The 16,720-nt window shown below is 37.2% G+C and overlaps 1 protein-coding gene across 5 annotated transcripts in view; it reads right to left on the bottom strand.

The window, feature by feature from the left end:
- Nucleotides 1-904: 904 nt before the first annotated feature.
- The window catches only part of ANKRD17 (ankyrin repeat domain 17), a gene marked incomplete at its 5' end in the record, with an annotated part of 161,996 nt that continues 146,180 nt past the window's right edge, over nt 905-16,720 (bottom strand). For all 5 annotated transcript variants that reach the window (XM_079712392.1, XM_079712393.1, XM_079712395.1 and 2 more), the window contains 5 exons: nt 905-1,502; nt 2,437-2,601; nt 3,001-3,179; nt 3,686-3,934; nt 15,509-15,706. In XM_079712392.1, the coding sequence (XP_079568518.1) occupies nt 1,443-1,502; nt 2,437-2,601; nt 3,001-3,179; nt 3,686-3,934; nt 15,509-15,706 (851 nt within the window). In that variant the 3' untranslated portion in view covers nt 905-1,442. The remainder of the gene's footprint in view (nt 1,503-2,436; nt 2,602-3,000; nt 3,180-3,685; nt 3,935-15,508; nt 15,707-16,720) is intronic.

Genomic DNA, 16,720 nt, shown 5'->3' with positions numbered 1-16,720 from the left:
TTCACTTTTATGCTTACTTCCTTTTACATTTCAACCATATAATTTATTTCTCCACATGAGACGGTAGGACACATTCTTCTTGGACATGTTACTGTTTATCATTCAAGTGAACTGAATAGATAAATTCCACTGAGTAGTTTAGTGTGGCCCTGTGTCTTATATAAACAGGTTAAATGGAGACTTTATTTTGTAACCTGTGTATTCATGTCTACCATAAATTGTCTTAATTAAGAATGCAAAATGTATTTTATTACTTGCCCCAAGTTAGCTGTTGATCCCTTTCACTTTTAATATACAAGTGTAGAGATTAAGAAGCCTTTAAAATTGAAAAAAAACCCAAAAAACCAAACACCTTCCACTAAATTACTGAAAATTGATATTTTTATGTTGACTCCTGGTGACTAGAAAGCCAATGTTAAGAATCAATATTATCCAATATAAAATAGTACATTGAATTGTTTAATAATAAACAGTATATTAAGAGCTTATATATGCTGACTGGGAACCAGTGGTGGCTTTTTAAATTCTCAAAAAGACTGTATGTTTTATGGTTAGAAGAAATGACAGGTGATGATGAAGATTCTCCACCTCTCCGTAGCAGCCATTAGAGTAAATATCTTTACAGAATTATTTCACTATCAGCAAGAAAATTTTTCCGGTATTAGTGGTAAGGGTGAAGAGAGAAAAAAGAATGAAGAGAGCAGTGTGTATTAGTTTTAAGAGTGTGACAAGGTAATAAAGAGACATGAAAAAGTGATAAATTTCTTATTCTATATGTGCCTTGCTGCAAACAAACTCAAAACAGAGAAGCATGGGTATTTTAAAAGCCAACATCGGGAAGCATTCACTGATAATGCCCATTGTTTTACTTTATACTTAAATTACACAAGCAAAAAAGTTGTACTTATTAATAGTTTAATGTATGAAGGAAACATCCAGATTTCTGAATATGAAGGTACATATCTCACATTAATTTAAGTCTACATAAAGTAGAGCCTCTATACTGACATATTGAAATTTACTTTCTGCTTAGCCTTTTCTGTTATGTAAACAATTGTACATTTATTTGCCATTCTAAAACTTCAGGATCAAGTTTACATAATTTTGCTAAATTTCCGTGTTTGCTCAGAAGCAGTTTACAGTACTAAAACCAACCAGCCAAAGAACAGCTTCAACAGAAAGTTATGTCCAAAGGGTAAGAGGGAAAGAATAAAAGAAAAATGATAAGAAAAATGCTAACTAAGGTAAAACAGATGATGATGGGGAATGGGCAGTCACAAATGTTCACAGAAAATAGGTCAGTTAGTAAGTTCTTCTGCAAAAAGCCTACACACTTCAGTCAAGCACATCAGTAGAATGATTTGGGAGCATAAATTTTTTTTCGGCCACTTGTGATTTCCTCTGAATGAAAAGGAATCTGCAGGCTAACAAGCTGATCCTCATCAGCCAAGCTGGTTCATGTGCACACTGTTCATGTGAGGTGCCCAGGGTCCAGTCCACACCTATGAATATGAGCACACATTTTATTAAATATGTATTGAACATATATTTGATTAAAACAAAACTCTTCAACACTAAGGAAGTGCTCCTAATATTTATAAACTAAAATAGCTAAGTCTCAATCAGTTTGCAACATGCTGGGAAACAATGAAGAAAAGCAGTGATAAACCACTTTTATCTGTTGTTTTCCTGCCTCTCCTCTTATCCCTCAAACAGGATCTGAATTATCTTCGTTTTTTAAAAACCATTATCTGAGTACATACAGGTTGATGACTGTGGAAGGAAAATGAATCAGGTATTAAACATATACCATAGGGCTTCCCTGGTGGCACAGTGGTTGAGAGTCTGCCTGCCGATGCCGGGGACACGGGTTTGTGCCCCGGTCCGGGAAGATCCCACATGTCGCGGAGCGGCTGGGCCCGTGAGCCATGGCCACTGAGCCTGCGCGTCTGGAGCCTGTGCTCCACAACGGGAGAGGCCACAACAGTGAGAGGCCCACGTACCGCAAAAAAAAAAACAAAAAAAACATATACCATAATAAGCTAAAATACACAACCATTTCTGTGCATTTTCACAGTTATATACTGTTTTGACATTTATAATACTTTTAATAAATAACCTCTAGATGGCCCTTTTCACACCACTAGTAAATTCTGATACATAAGATTACATTACAACACTCTGCAACTTAAAATATTTTACTTACCATCCAATAGAATATATTATATTATGCCTTTCATAATTTTAGCCCCAAACCACTACGTTTGGTACCATTTTCCATATCACTCTGCTGTATTTCAGCTATATTAAACTTCCCTCAATTTCCTCAACTGCCCAAATTCGCCATACTCTCTCACAACAATGATTTATCTTTATCCCATTTGTCTTGGCAGTTCATAAACACTAAATAAAAGTTCATTGAATGATCAGCCTTACCGTTTGAGGGCCATTATTTTCTGTGGAGCTTGAAACCATCTTTATCAGGGAATTCCAAGAGGGGTCCGCAGCATGAGGGCCATTAAATATGGGTCCTCCAGCACCATCAGGAATAGGTGCTACTGGAGGAATCATTGCATTCCCATACACAGAAAAAGGCATACCCTTAAAAGAGGAGAAAACAAAGATTATGGACATTCAAGTCACTGGTTACTTTTCCCAGTATAATCAATAGCCTTAAAATTGATATTTGAAACTTCAACTCATTTTGGAAAAGTGTAAGTTATCTAGGTGATGTAAAAATGATTTTCCATAATATGACTTCTAGCACTAAAGAGAAGATACTATAAGCCTAGTATATAAAATATTTTGTCAAAAAACATTTCTCTAAACTGGGACAAAATCAGGATTTATAAATGTTTATATTTTAGCCAGATTTTGACCTATAATTCCAAGCCAAAGCTCCAGCATCATTCAGAAACGCTTATACTCTGGTAAGTGAAATAAGGCTAATAATCAGAAAATCATTTCGAAATAATGAAAATGCTTTTAAATCACCATTACCCCAACTTTAGGAAAGTCCATGTATCCTGCAGGAACATGCTGATGGAATGTACCAGAAGGAGTTACAATTCCTGTACTCTCTCGCTCCATTGCTTGATGCTGTGAAAACACTCCTGGATCAGACATTGGCCTATGCATCATAGGATTTCCCATCCCAGGGTTACACCAGTCTACTTTGTCTGAGGGAAAATGAAGAGGCAGAAAAAAATAATTGGTGATATTTAAAATCAGAAAACAGCAAAAAAAAATGTATATATTTCAAATATTTTCCATATTGAATTGTGAATTCCTTCAGAATAATGTCCTACTTTTATATATTTACCACAGTATTTCCATGTTTGTAGGTAGTGACATAATAGCCTAACAAAGTAACATAAACACTTTGTTACAAAACAAAAAAAGCTAAGATAAAAGCTTAAGAGACCAAAAAGAAATACTAATATTTCCTTAATATGAAGAAAATAATATGCTTGCGTTAAACTATCTTCAGAAAGCAATGATAAATTCAGTAAGAGCTCACATGGGAACAAAAGAATGTTTCAAACTCTTAAATAAATTGATTAGGTAAAAGAAAAAGATACAAATACAGATTTTTAAAGAATGCCTATGATAATTAAATACTGCTTACAATATTTTAGTTAAATGCATAAACTTACTTTCCAGTAAGCAGAATAGCATATCATACCTTGATTGCCACCAATCCCTTCAAAGGACCAGATGCCACTATGCCCTACTGATGTGGACAAATTACTCCCAATAACAGATGGAGCTGAAGTTCCAGTTTGCCTGATACGTGCAGAACGTTCCGTCCCAATAGGGACTGGAACTTTTCTATCCTGAGAGACGTTGCTGGGCTTTTCTGACCCTAAAGGTACTGATGATGGGGCAGGAGAAGGTGCACGAACTCCGGAGGATACCGACTGTGCAGGAGAATCTAGAGAAAAGATATTTTCAAATAATATACATGTCAACTATACAGCCTGTACTTTTGTAAAACAAAATCTTGAATTCTGAAGACACCTTAAATATGCATTCTTTGAGGAAAAAATGAACTTTGAGTATAATGCTTAGATAAGAAATTATGTATATTAAAATTTGGTTAAAGTTCTATGACTTTGCAGTCAGTTTTTAATCTGGCTCACAATTTTCCCATTTAGTTTCATGATAGTAGAATGTGAAGGTGTGAATGTTGCAACTACACACTAATTAATATTTAAATAAATTTACCCTTGACAGTGAGTAAAATATAACACCAGAGCAATGAGAAGACAATATTTAAATTAAAAAAAGAAACAATAATGACAACAACAAAATGGAGGTGGGGAAAACCACTGCCTGTATTGGCAATTCTCAAACTATTTTCCTTGGGAACATTTGTCCCTTGGTATGTTATCATGAAAAAACAAAGATACTCAGGTATCTAACAAATTTGGAAGATCAAGCTTAAGAAAAAATAAGTTTCTTTAAATCAGGACTTCACAGAACTTTAATATGCTGATAAAATACCAACAGAAGGCTATGCTTCATAACCCAACTGTTTCATTGTATCTTGTGGGTATTCCACAGAACACTTTTAGAAATGGTGGTTTAAGCTCTACTTATCAAAACAAGGCTAGTTCTTAATATAGGCAATTTGGGAGCATTCATTAGTGATTTAATCTCTTTACACACTACAGAGAAGAAGGATAAACAAAAATAACCAAAACTGTATTTCTTATGAAAAGTTCAAATCTCAAGCACATTTAAATTTAAATAGAGTCTAAATTGTGGAGGAGCTTGAAGCTTAAAAGTCAAAACAGTTGGGCTTCCCTGGTGGCGCAGTGGTTAAGAATGCGCCTGCCAGTGCAGGAGACACGGGTTCGAGCCCTGGTCCGGGAAGATCCCACATGCCATGGAGCAACTAGCCCATGTGCCACAACTACTGAAGCCTGTGCTCTAGAGCCCACGAGCCACAAGTACTGAGCCCGTGTACCACAACCACTGAAGCCCACGAGCCTAGAGTCTGTGCTCTGCAACAAGAGAAGCCACCGCAATGAGAAGCCTGTGCGCCGCAACCAGAGTAGCCCCCGCTCGCCACAACTAGAGAAAGCCTGTGTGAAGCAACGAAGACCCAACGTAGCCAAAAATAAATAAATAAATAAATAAATTTTTTAAAAGTCAAAACAGTTACCTGCATAGATACAATTTATTCATAACTGTCTGACTCTATGCCCTAGTGATAGTCATTTAATATTTTTTCATTTATCTTTGCATTTAAGTTTTCTATATGTATGTGTGTGCGTGTGGGAGTGTGTGTGTGTGTGTATCTATCCAAAAGGACTCAGGTAGCTAATAAATTTACAAAATCAATCAATCTATCTATCTGTACACACAAACATAGTGTTTCTATTTCCTGAGGTACTTTTCAGGGAACTTGGAAGACAAAGAAAATTCAATAATATTATTGGCCTGAACATGTTTTTTAGAAGACTTCTCATATATATTTTAGAATCATACAAAATTGGAAAGTACTGTGGAGATCAATTCCATCTTACTAGTATCTGCAGAGGTTTATTTTGGTTAAATTGATAGTACCGCCACTCAATGAGATGTAGTGACTATTAACTAAAAGGAATGAATGCTAAAGTACCTTATAAATTATAATTTATTGTATGGATACTGATTTCATTGGGGAACAAAAACATGAAACATGGACTTAACTGTAAAAGTAAACCAAGAAAACTATTACCTTCTAATGAAAAATTAAAATATATTTCCTATGGTCATGGATCCATTAGCATTACTTGACAGCATTTACTTTTAACAAATGATAAGAAAATGGAAAAGCCACATGTGTCTTCAAAAAATTATAAGTATTTAAAAATTCATCTTACAGTGGTATAAGAAGGAATTCTAGGATGATGGAAGTAACAGTAGCACAGGTTTAGATTCTTCCCATTAAAAAAAGCCACTAAGTTAGCTAAGCCCAAAACCCATCTATAACAAAACAGACAAGATATCCAAATGAATCCAAAGATACAAGTGAATGGGGACAAATCACCAACAGCTATAAGACTCATGTAGTAGCAGCATCTGTATGGAAGGAAGCAATTCTCTAGACCTGAGAACAGGAGAGCCACAAAACAGTCAAAGGTATTCAAAGGAAAGCAGGGCAGGCCAATCTGAGAACAGCAGGTGAAAGTGGGAGAGTTCTGCCTATGCATGGGTGATTGTAAGGGATTCACAGTAAGGTCTGAAAAAGCTGGAGCAACTTGGGCCCTATGACTTTTTAAATATATATATATATTTATTTATTTATTCGGCTGCATTGGGTCTCAGTTGCGGCACGCAGGATCTTCGTTGCAGCATGTGGGATCCTTAATTGCGGTGCAGCACGGGCTTCTCTCTAGTTGTGGCACGTGGGCTCCAGAGCACGTGGGCTCCAGGACAGTGGTCCCCAACCTTTTTGGCACCAGAGACCAGTTCTGTGGAAGACAATTTTTCCACAGGGTGGGGAATGGTTCAGGTGGTAATGGGGGTGATGATTCAGGTGGTAAGGTGAGCAATGCGGAGCGATGGGGAGCGGCAGAGGAAGCTTTGCTCGCTCGCCCGCCACTCACCTCCTGCTGTGAGGCCCCGTTCCTAACAGGCTGCAGACCGGGGGCTGGGAACCCCTGCTCTAGAGCATGCAGGCTTAGCTGCCCCACAGCATGTGGGATCTTAGTTCCCCAAGCAGGGATTGAAGCCACGTCCCCTGCACTGGAAGGCAGGTTCTTAACCACTGGACCATCAAGGAAGTCCCCGCTATGACTTCTTAAAGGTGCCTGCTGATAAATTCCTACAGTGACAAGAAACTTATGGGAACAGATTCTAAACTGAACAGGAAAGCGACAACAAAAGCAAAGTGAAGAGAATATCCAGTCAAGAGTAGGGCAGACGTGGAAGAGGTGGGTAGGTTGGATGGGTGGGTAGGGACAACAAAGCCAGGAGATTTAACAAAGTATAAGACCATAGTTTTGCACACTTCCTTATAAGAGGAAATACTAGTGTCTTTAATCTAGAGAAGATATCCTGATCCACTTATTCCTTCTAAATGTTCAGGAAAACTCACTTCATTAAAAAATGCAAAACACAATAGAACTGCAGTCGAATTACATGCAAAGCTATTATATGAACTAAAGGAGATATGGACCCATAATAACTTGTAGACCAGAGGTCCCCAACCCCTGGGCCACGGACCGGTACTGGTCCGCAGCCTGTTAGGAACCGGGCCGCACAGCACGAGGTGAGCGGCGGGCAAGCAAGCAAAGCTTCATCTGACGCTCCCCATCGCTCCCATTACCCCCGTCCGTAGAAAAACTGTCTTCCACGAAACCAGTCCCCGCTACCAAAAAAAACAGTCCCCGCTGCTGTCCTTGGGGACCGCTGTCGTAGACAATAAAAGCATGCCAGAAAGAAAGCTATAGTCTAGTCTAATATTCTAAAGGCACATCAGAAAGAGACTACAATCTAAAATTCCAAAGTGAGCTTAAAGAAATAAAAGATTTGAAAGAACAGCATAATTCAGAATTAGTAAAACTAGAAACAAGATGACAAAACTCAGGAAAGGATTAGAAATGAAAGAATATTCCAGAAAAGACTAAATCGAACTGCAAGGAACACAAGTAGTTGTAAATATGATACACAAAGTTCTATTTTTTGTTTTTTAAACAACATATTGAAAGGGCACCATTATATACCTGAGAAAAATCAACCCAGAAAACTAACACGAAGACATAGTCAAAGGTGACAGGGAGGAAGGAAGCAGAGATGGAAGGCAAGCAGGAAGGACTGATGGAAGGAGGATGAATGAATCCTACCTTCCCTCAGACTCATCTCTGGGAGCCTGCCCTAACTTCTACGTTAGAGCTAGTTTTTCACTCTTTTACTGTATCCTTCAAAACACAAAAGCAAAGCAAAATAACAGAAACCCTCCATATTCTGTTTTTTTTTAAATTCATTTTTTGATTTTTGGCTGCATTGCGTCTTCATTGCTGCAAGCGGGCTTTTTTTAGTTGCGGGGAGCAAGGGCTATTCTTTGTTGCGGTGCCCGGGCTTCTCATTGCGGTGGCTTCTCTTGCTGTGGAGCACAGGCTCTAGGCATGCGGGCTTCAGTAGTTGTGGCATGCAGGCTCAGCAGTTGTGGCTCGTGGGCTCTAGAGCACAGGCTCAGTAGTTGTAGTGCACAGGATTAGTTGCTCTGTGGCATGTGGGATCTTCCCAGACCAGGGACCGAACCTGTGTGTCCTGCCTTGGCAGGTGGATTCTTAATCACTGTGCCACTAGGGAGGTCCCAAGAAACCCTCCATATTCTCTTTAAATGAGCAGAATAACTAGGCTTGCCTGCTAACCCACCTCATTTAAGAAATTTGCCCTGGGACTTCCCTGGTGGTGCAGTACATAAGAATCCGCCTGACAATGCAGGGGACACCGGTTCGTTCCCTGGTCCGGGAAGATCCCACATGCCGCAAAGCACCTAATCCCATGCGCCACAACTACTGAGCCTGCGCTCTAGAGCCCGCAAGTCACAACTACTGAGCCCGCATGCCACAACTACTGAAGCCCACGCGCCTAGAGCCCGTAGTCCACAACAAGAGAAGCCACCGCAACAAAGAGTAGCCCCTGCTCACCACAACTAGAGAAAGCCTGAAAAAATAAAAATTTGCCCTTTTCACAGATTCTGCCACCTCACTAGCCATAGTTCGTTGTTTTTTTATTTTATTTTTTTAAGTTTATCAGATGACTGTTTTCTGCTTCCTTCCTGATGGCTTAACTGGACTAACAGCAGGCATCTGACTGAACAATGATCTACTTCAGGCTAGCTGGTAATCTATGACTGACGACCTTACTTGAACATATGAGCTGAGCCAACCATACTTCTCAATCAGAAAGGTGCAATTGGTAAACAGAGAAAAACTGGTTTAATTAACTATGAATTGAATCTTTGAGGACCGCATATAAGATGAGATTACGAAGAAGCCTAGGTGTAAAGAGAGTAAGCAAGATAAGAAACAGACCATGAGTGAGAGATCATAAATCTGCTATAGAAAGAGATAGAGAGTTGCTGTATTAAATCCTGGACAGCTCTGAAGATCACCCTGCATGGCCTTAAAGTAAACACCATTTTCCTTGAGATTGCTTGGGTTGGTCTACATTCCTTGCTATGAAAAGAGCCTAATTATAATTTCTCTTCTCATCTCTAATTATTATAATTTCTTTAATTGGAAAAAAAGAAGCAAAATCTAAATCAGAGTCATGTTATTAAATATGCTAACATATATTAGAGAAAAAACAGGTTTTAGAGGTTTTGTGGCATCCTATATAATCTTGGGAATCTGTTTTAGAAAAAATGCAAAACTACAAATACAAAATCAGGTACAGGACCTTGGCAGGGCCCCTTGCAAATAAGATTATCCTGAAACTGAAGCTTCAGTAAATCCACCTCAGTTCTGAAATGACAACAGGGTCCTGAATTCAAATTGAAAGAGCAATGTGACTTACAAATGGAAAAAGTGCTCCTGCAGGAAAATTACACTGTACTTTCATGCTTCAGTTCAGTGTTGATTAAACTATAGTAGATCATGAGATGAATGTGGTTGGCCATGACTAACGTAAAAAATTTTTTTAAAGGTTAAAGAAAACAGAATAGAAAATACCAGCATGCAACATATATTGTAAGGATAAGTATTGTTTTGTAAATATATTTAAATCACACACAGGTACATGTGTACTGAGTCACAATGTAAAATTAATTTTTTCCTTAAAAAACTGTAATGCTTTTTTACTGCTTTTTGATCCGACAACAGCTTTGTAAGACTGAATGTCAAAATGGCCCACTGACTAAATTTGCCAAGGCCTGAAACTCACAGACCAGAGCCAGTGATCAGTACTCAATGCAGGGACTGGTTGAATGTTGGTAGGATAGACCTTAGCAGTTTGAGTAGGATAAGGGCTGAAGTGATCTCTGCCCAGCCTGTATGCAGAAGGATCTCCAGCATCACCAATCTGCGGTTTGGGGGCCTCAAGGAAGGTTCTTTGCTTTCTTTCTTTCTTTTTTTTTTTTTTTTTGAAGGAAGGGACCCATGTCCCCCACATCCCAACTTAATTTGCCAGAGTCCTAATACCATTTCCTGATGTCCTAAAGAGGGGGAGGGAAAAGAGAAGTGGAATGTATGGAGAAGTGTTGATAAAACCTGTTCAAGTACATAAACCAGATGCATATATTGTGAAAAATAAGTCATGCTTCTGTGGTTAGTTCTACAACAGCACCCAGAATGGCAATTTTTAAGAAAGATATAAATAGTAAAAACAAAATTTTACAAGACTACCAGAAATAAACAAAAACATGAAATTACACTCATGTGAACAGATTACCTAAAGAATAGTTAGAAGTCAGATGAAACAAACTAAATGGTCATTAAAAAGTATTAAGATTTACATTAGGTAAGGAAAATGCAAACTAGTTAAAAGCTTAGTATTAAAGGTAAAAAAGTCTGAGAGGCTTGCCTGAATCAATCATTCTAACAGTTGCAAAATGATGACTCAAATTATAATTCCTCTACATTTATGAGCCGTCATTATACTGTAAGGAGCAACATTCCCTCTTCCACATTTTAAAATTTTATTTACAATCATTACGTACACATGGGTTTTTGTTTCATTCAATGAGCTGACATTATTCATTTTGATGGTCAAATTGTCCTGAATTTGGCTAGTGGGAGCCCCTTCCAAGCCGCCTCCTGTGTCCTTCTGACATGTCCCAATCACCCGAGCACTGAATAACTTTCTGACACTCTAAGACTTTTGCAGGCTCCCTTATACTTTCCCTGCCCCAGCTCTACAATCAGCTATTTCCCCAAGAAGACCTAGTTTCTTTTAGTGAACTAAAATATTTAACAGACAGATCTGGACACTGAATATGCTTAGTGCTATTGACAATTCATTGCTTCTAGGCCCTTTCAGTGTGCTGGGGGGGTGGGGGTGGGGAAATGGCAATTTTATATGATTCAATGCAACACATAATATCATTTTAAAATTATGAGCTCAGGGACTTCCCTGGTGGCACAGCGGTTAAGAATCCGCCTGCCAAAGCAGGGGACACGGGTTCAAGCCCTGGTCCGGGAAGATCCCACATGCTGCAGAGCTACTAAGCCCGTGCACCACAACTACTGAGCCTGCGCTCTAGAGCCCGTGCTCCACAATACAAGAAGCCACCACAATGAGAAGCCCGTGCACCTCAACGAAAAGTAGCCCCTACTTGCTGCAACTAGAGAAAGCCCGCTCGCAGCAAGACCCATGGCAGCCAAAAATAAATAAATAAATTTATTTTAAAAAATAATAATAAAAAAAAAATCATGAGTTCATATTGATCCTCTAATTCCAATCCAATTCCATAGGGTTCTTCCTTGCCTTACTCTACATTTCTCTCTTCTTACAGTGAGAATCCTGGATCACATCATCAATATTTTTACTTATTCATTTGCTTAACCTTACAATATACCCCATATAGTTTTAAAATTGTTTATCTATAACATTATAAAAAAACAAATGTCCTAAGTAGAATTGCAAATTTGTCTGAAGTTCATTTGTCTTTAGACTGAAGGGTATATAAAATACTACTGTCTTCAAGAGTTTTTTGGATTGTTTCTTTTTCTTTTAGTAGGTTTACGTTAATAATCTAAAATACAGATAGGTTTACTTGTTTCTATTTACATTCAATTTTAGTGTTTTTCCCTTCATCAAGGTTGGTTTTGTTTTAAATTTATAAACATTAACATGGTTACAAAAATAAAACTATTATTTCTACTGAGATAAGTGCTACTTCTTCCCCCCCTTCCCTTATATTCTGCCTGAGAGTCTGATGAGGAATAAGAATTGTCTCAGAGCAACTCCCCACAGATTAATTATAAATTACAAAGGGAAAAATGACAATTTGACAGTGTAGAAATCTGTGAAACCAAGTGATCAAAGTTAATAGCACTAATAATAGAACAAACTGACATTTTATACCTTCTAATGTCAGTGAGAAGGGTGCAATGTTGACTAATACTAATATTCGTTTCAAAAATATATAACTTAAACTTAATCATGAAGAAATATCAGAAAAACAAACTGAGGCATTTTACCAAACAACTGACCTATAATCTCAAAAAAAAAAAAAAAAAAAAAAAAAGCTTTCTTTGAAAGATACAGAAAGGCTAAGGAAACAGTTCCAGATTGTCTGAGACTAAAAAGACATGGGAATTAAATGCAATCTGTGATACTGATTTGAATCTTGAATGAGAGGAAGTAATAAAGGCATTATTGGGACAAGTGATGAAATGTGAATATGGACTATACATTAGATAATAATAATGTATCAATGTAAAATTTGCTGAAATTGACAACTGCATTGTAGTTGTGGAAGAGAATGTTCTTGTTCTTCCAAAATATTATAATCTGGAGTATTTAGGGGAAATCAGCTTGATATGTGCAACTAATCTAAAATGATTCAAGAAAAAAAACCCTACAATCCCTATACATACTCTAAACACACACATGTACACAGACACACACTCACTCATACACACAGGGATACATGGTGGGGAAAGGGAGGAATGTGGCAACACGTTAACAATTAGTGAGTGGGGGTGGGGGGATATACACGGGTTCTTTGTGCTACTCTTTAAAGACCCTAGAGATATAATCAAATGCAACATATTTACCTTGAGTGGTTCATGGTTCAAAAGGGGAAAAAAAATCTCTAATGTATTTCCTAAAGTAATAAACATTAATATCAGTAAGTATGTTTTATTTTATTTTAAAACATTCTCTGCTTCTGAGAATCCATTCTATTTTAAAGATTAACTACCAAAAAATTTCAGGTAACACATTTCAATAGCAATGATGTTACAATTTTAACACCTTTTCTCCCAATTCCTATTTTTTTATGAACATGAAAACCAAAGACTATCCTTATTTTTATATATAAATAGGTGAATATGAATCACCCATATGTAGATATTTTAAGAAAGATGTTTTTATTCCTATAACGGTTTAGTTTCAGCTCAACACACTCAGAAGACACTGATCCAGATCTGTTATATACTTAGGAATAAAAACTAATTTTAAGAGGAGTCAAAGAAAAAACTAAGCAGGTAAAATCATTCAAAAATTATGTTTCAGACCTTTTAATCACTGGCTATTTATAAATATGTTTGCTCTTCTGTTACCATTCCATTAGTACATTTCTAAAACTATTAGAAAACAGAACTAACACTTACTGTTCATTATCATCAAAAAGAAGAAAGACCAACAGTAATAGTAGATAATAGTAGTAATAGTAGATAATAGTAGACCAATAGTAATAGTAGATTATCCCATTTACTCCTTAAACTAATCCAGTGTGGTGGATATTAACAGATCAGAAAATTGAGGTTCACTGAAATGACTTGTCTAAGCTCACCTAACTGTTTATATTAAATTAACTGTTATTATTGTTATTATTATCATTTAACATATGGTTATTAGCTATACTACAAACAGAGTTCATTGGTAATCCTCAATATTTTACTTTTCTGTTTTTTTTTTCTTAATTGTTGTAACTTGCCCTAAAATTTCTTCAAATTCACCTCCCTAAAGGGGGTGAATCCTGAATTAGGATAAAGTACCAATTTTTTCTTTTTTTTGCTGCACCACGTGGCATGGCTTGCGGGATCTCAGTTCCCTGACCAGGAATCGAACCCGTGCCCCTGGCAATGGGAGCTCGGAGTCCTAGTCACTGGACCGCCAGGGAATTCCACCCCCCCCTTTCTTGGCCAACTTTTTAAATAAATAAATAAATAAATTTCTTTATTTATTTTTGGCTGTGTTGGGTCTTCATTGCTGTGTGCAGGCTTCCTCTATTTCTCTAGCTACGGCAAGCGGGGGCTACTCTTGGTTGCAGTGCGCAGGCTTCTCATTGCGTTGGCTTCTCTTGTTGTAGAGCATGGGCTCTAGGCACGCGGACTTCAGTAGTTGTGGCTCACGGGCTCTAGAGCACAGACTCAGTAGTTGTGGTGCACGGGCTTAGTTGCTCCGTGGCATGTGGGATCTTCCCGGACCAGGGCTCGAACCCGTGTCCCCTGCATTGGCAGGCAGATTCTTAACCACTGTGCCACCAGGAAAGCCCAGGCCAATTTTTACTACAGAGTGAATTACCTTCCATTCAATATATACCTATCAATCTTCCTTATAATAAACTAAATAAATAAAACAAATATCCATATTCCTCTAGTACACAGAAATTTATGTTGCACTGAATACAGCTTTAAATAACTGAGGCTATAACCTTTCCTTATAAGCCAGATAGTTAAGACTTAAATGTCATAATCAGTTATTCCTTAGAGTTATAATTAGTTTCAGTGTTCTGTTAATAGCTTAGTTTAGATAAGCCAGGCTAAGTAGCTATGTTATAGTATATTCACTTTATCTTCAAAGATGGGTAAAGTATCCTCAATGAGAACTGCTGTAAGCTTTTTTTCTTCTTACATTTGTACTTTATTTTCATACTTCTCACTTTGTTTCTGGCATGTTTTTATCACAGTCACTTTGAATTCTTTCTTAAACCACTTCTTTTCACTTAGGGACACCTGTACAAGGATAATTAATATTCCAGGTGACAGTCCTTGTTATTTGACAAACACAAGAAAAACTATAAATATGTAAATTCACTATATGCTACACCTTACTTCATGCTTTCACTGGCAATGTACTTTGATATGCATCTCTCAAATACTAATATTTTTTTACTCGTTCATTCAGTTAACCAGTCTCTATTAACTGGGCTCTAACATTGTTAGAAGAAATTTGGTAGTTTAAAAAAAAAAGGACTCATTAAAATTTCCTCCAGGTGAAAGCAATTTGATGCCTTTATCCTCGCTAAATAAATAAGTAACCACAAATAATAGCCTCACTATGGAATTCTCTTAATGTAAGTTGAATTCCCTATTGAAGAATGATCTTCCTTGGTTTGAAAAATCTGATCACTGCTTCAAAGTCTGACTACAGTTAAAAACACACATCTGGTAATGTGAAATCTGTTGTATTATTTAGTAATAGATGAGATTTAAAGGTAGACCAAAAGCACATGATATTTATACTACTTTTAAGGCTACAAATCTTTCTTCTTGGGAGCTATATTCTCAAACCTGAAAGTAAATGTAAATCAATAGATGATACAATAAGATGTCTTATTCTCAAAAAATGATCCCTCTTAGAAATTAACTTCAATATAATATGCTAGGTTTGATAGAGCCAAAGTTGATTCTAATACTTTAAAAACCTGGAAATTCTATTTAAATTCCTCCTGATTTCAGATTGCCATGAATACAAATTACCTTTTTATAGAATTTACATTATTAAGAGATTTAAAACTTAAAGATTCCAAACTTTGAAAAACTTAAAACCTTTTGTTTTTTAAGGGAACATACAGACAAACTCTTCTTCTGGAACTACAGTGTATATTACTCACCATTTGATGCTGATGAACATGGAGTCAACAAACTAAGTGGGGAAAAATGTTGTCTGTTAAAGTTAGCAGCTGTGGGTGCTCCTCCAAGGGGTGCCCCAGGTCCATACATTTGACCTCCTGAAAGGTTTGAGGCAAAGTTTCCCAAATGTGTAGAAGAAGGTGTTACAGAACCATATGGTGAGTCCATATTGACAATACCTATAATGTAGAAGATAATCATAATTTATAATAGTTACCCCTAGGAGATATAATTAGAAAAATCTAAAATTCTAAGAGGTCCCTAATATATCCAAAAATATTTTAGATTATTAAAAAAATTTCTCCTTGCTTACTTCTTCCAGTCATTCCCCTCATTATTTCACTCATTATTTCCCCCTTTATTTTATAAAGATAGCTATGAAAAAGAAATTACCAAGGAAAACATTTTACATTTAATTTTAATTTTGACACTTTATAACTTATTATAGAATACATGTATATTTAATATTAACACTAGAATTTAAATAGGTTTGGTGGCCAAGGAGTTGTATAAAATTTTACCTTTAAAAAATGTATGGGGAAGGGAGGGATGAGTAGGCAAACCACAAAGGATTTTTAAGGCACTGATAATACTCTGGATGATAGTATAATGGCTACTATACTAGACTTTTGTTCAAACCCACAGAATGTACAGCACCAAGAATGAACCCTCATGTAAACTACAGACTTTGATAAGGATGTGTGACTGTAGGTTCATCAACTGTAACAAAAATACCATTCTGAAGTGGGAGGTTGGTAATAAAGGAGGCTATGCCTGTGTGAAGGCAGGGGGTATATGGAAAACCCCTGTACTTTTCTCTCAATTTTGCTGTGAACTTAAGAGTGCTACTAAAATAAAAAAACAAAAACAAAACCGTAAAAACCTCACAAAACTAAAAACAAACCAAAAAAAAACTATAGGAGGAAAAAAAAGATTGTAGCTATACTTTTTTTTTTTTTTTTTTTTGCGGTACGTGGGCCTCTCACTGTTGTGGCCTCTCCCATTGTGGAGCAGACGTGCAGGCTCAGCGGCCATGTCTCACGGGCCCAGCCGCTCCGCGGCATGTGGGATCTTCCCGGACCGGGGCACAAACCCGTGTCCCCTGCATTGGCAGGCGGACTCTCAACCACTGTGCCACCAGGGAAGCCCCTGTAGCTATACTTTTATAATAGAGAAATCTGACAATCAGCATC

This window comes from Hyperoodon ampullatus (genome assembly GCF_949752795.1).
Source record: "Hyperoodon ampullatus genome assembly, chromosome: 1".
NCBI classification, from domain to species: Eukaryota; Metazoa; Chordata; class Mammalia; order Artiodactyla; family Ziphiidae; genus Hyperoodon; species Hyperoodon ampullatus.
Note: the sequence above shows the minus strand (reverse complement) of the source record. Positions and strands in the feature narration are given on the sequence as shown.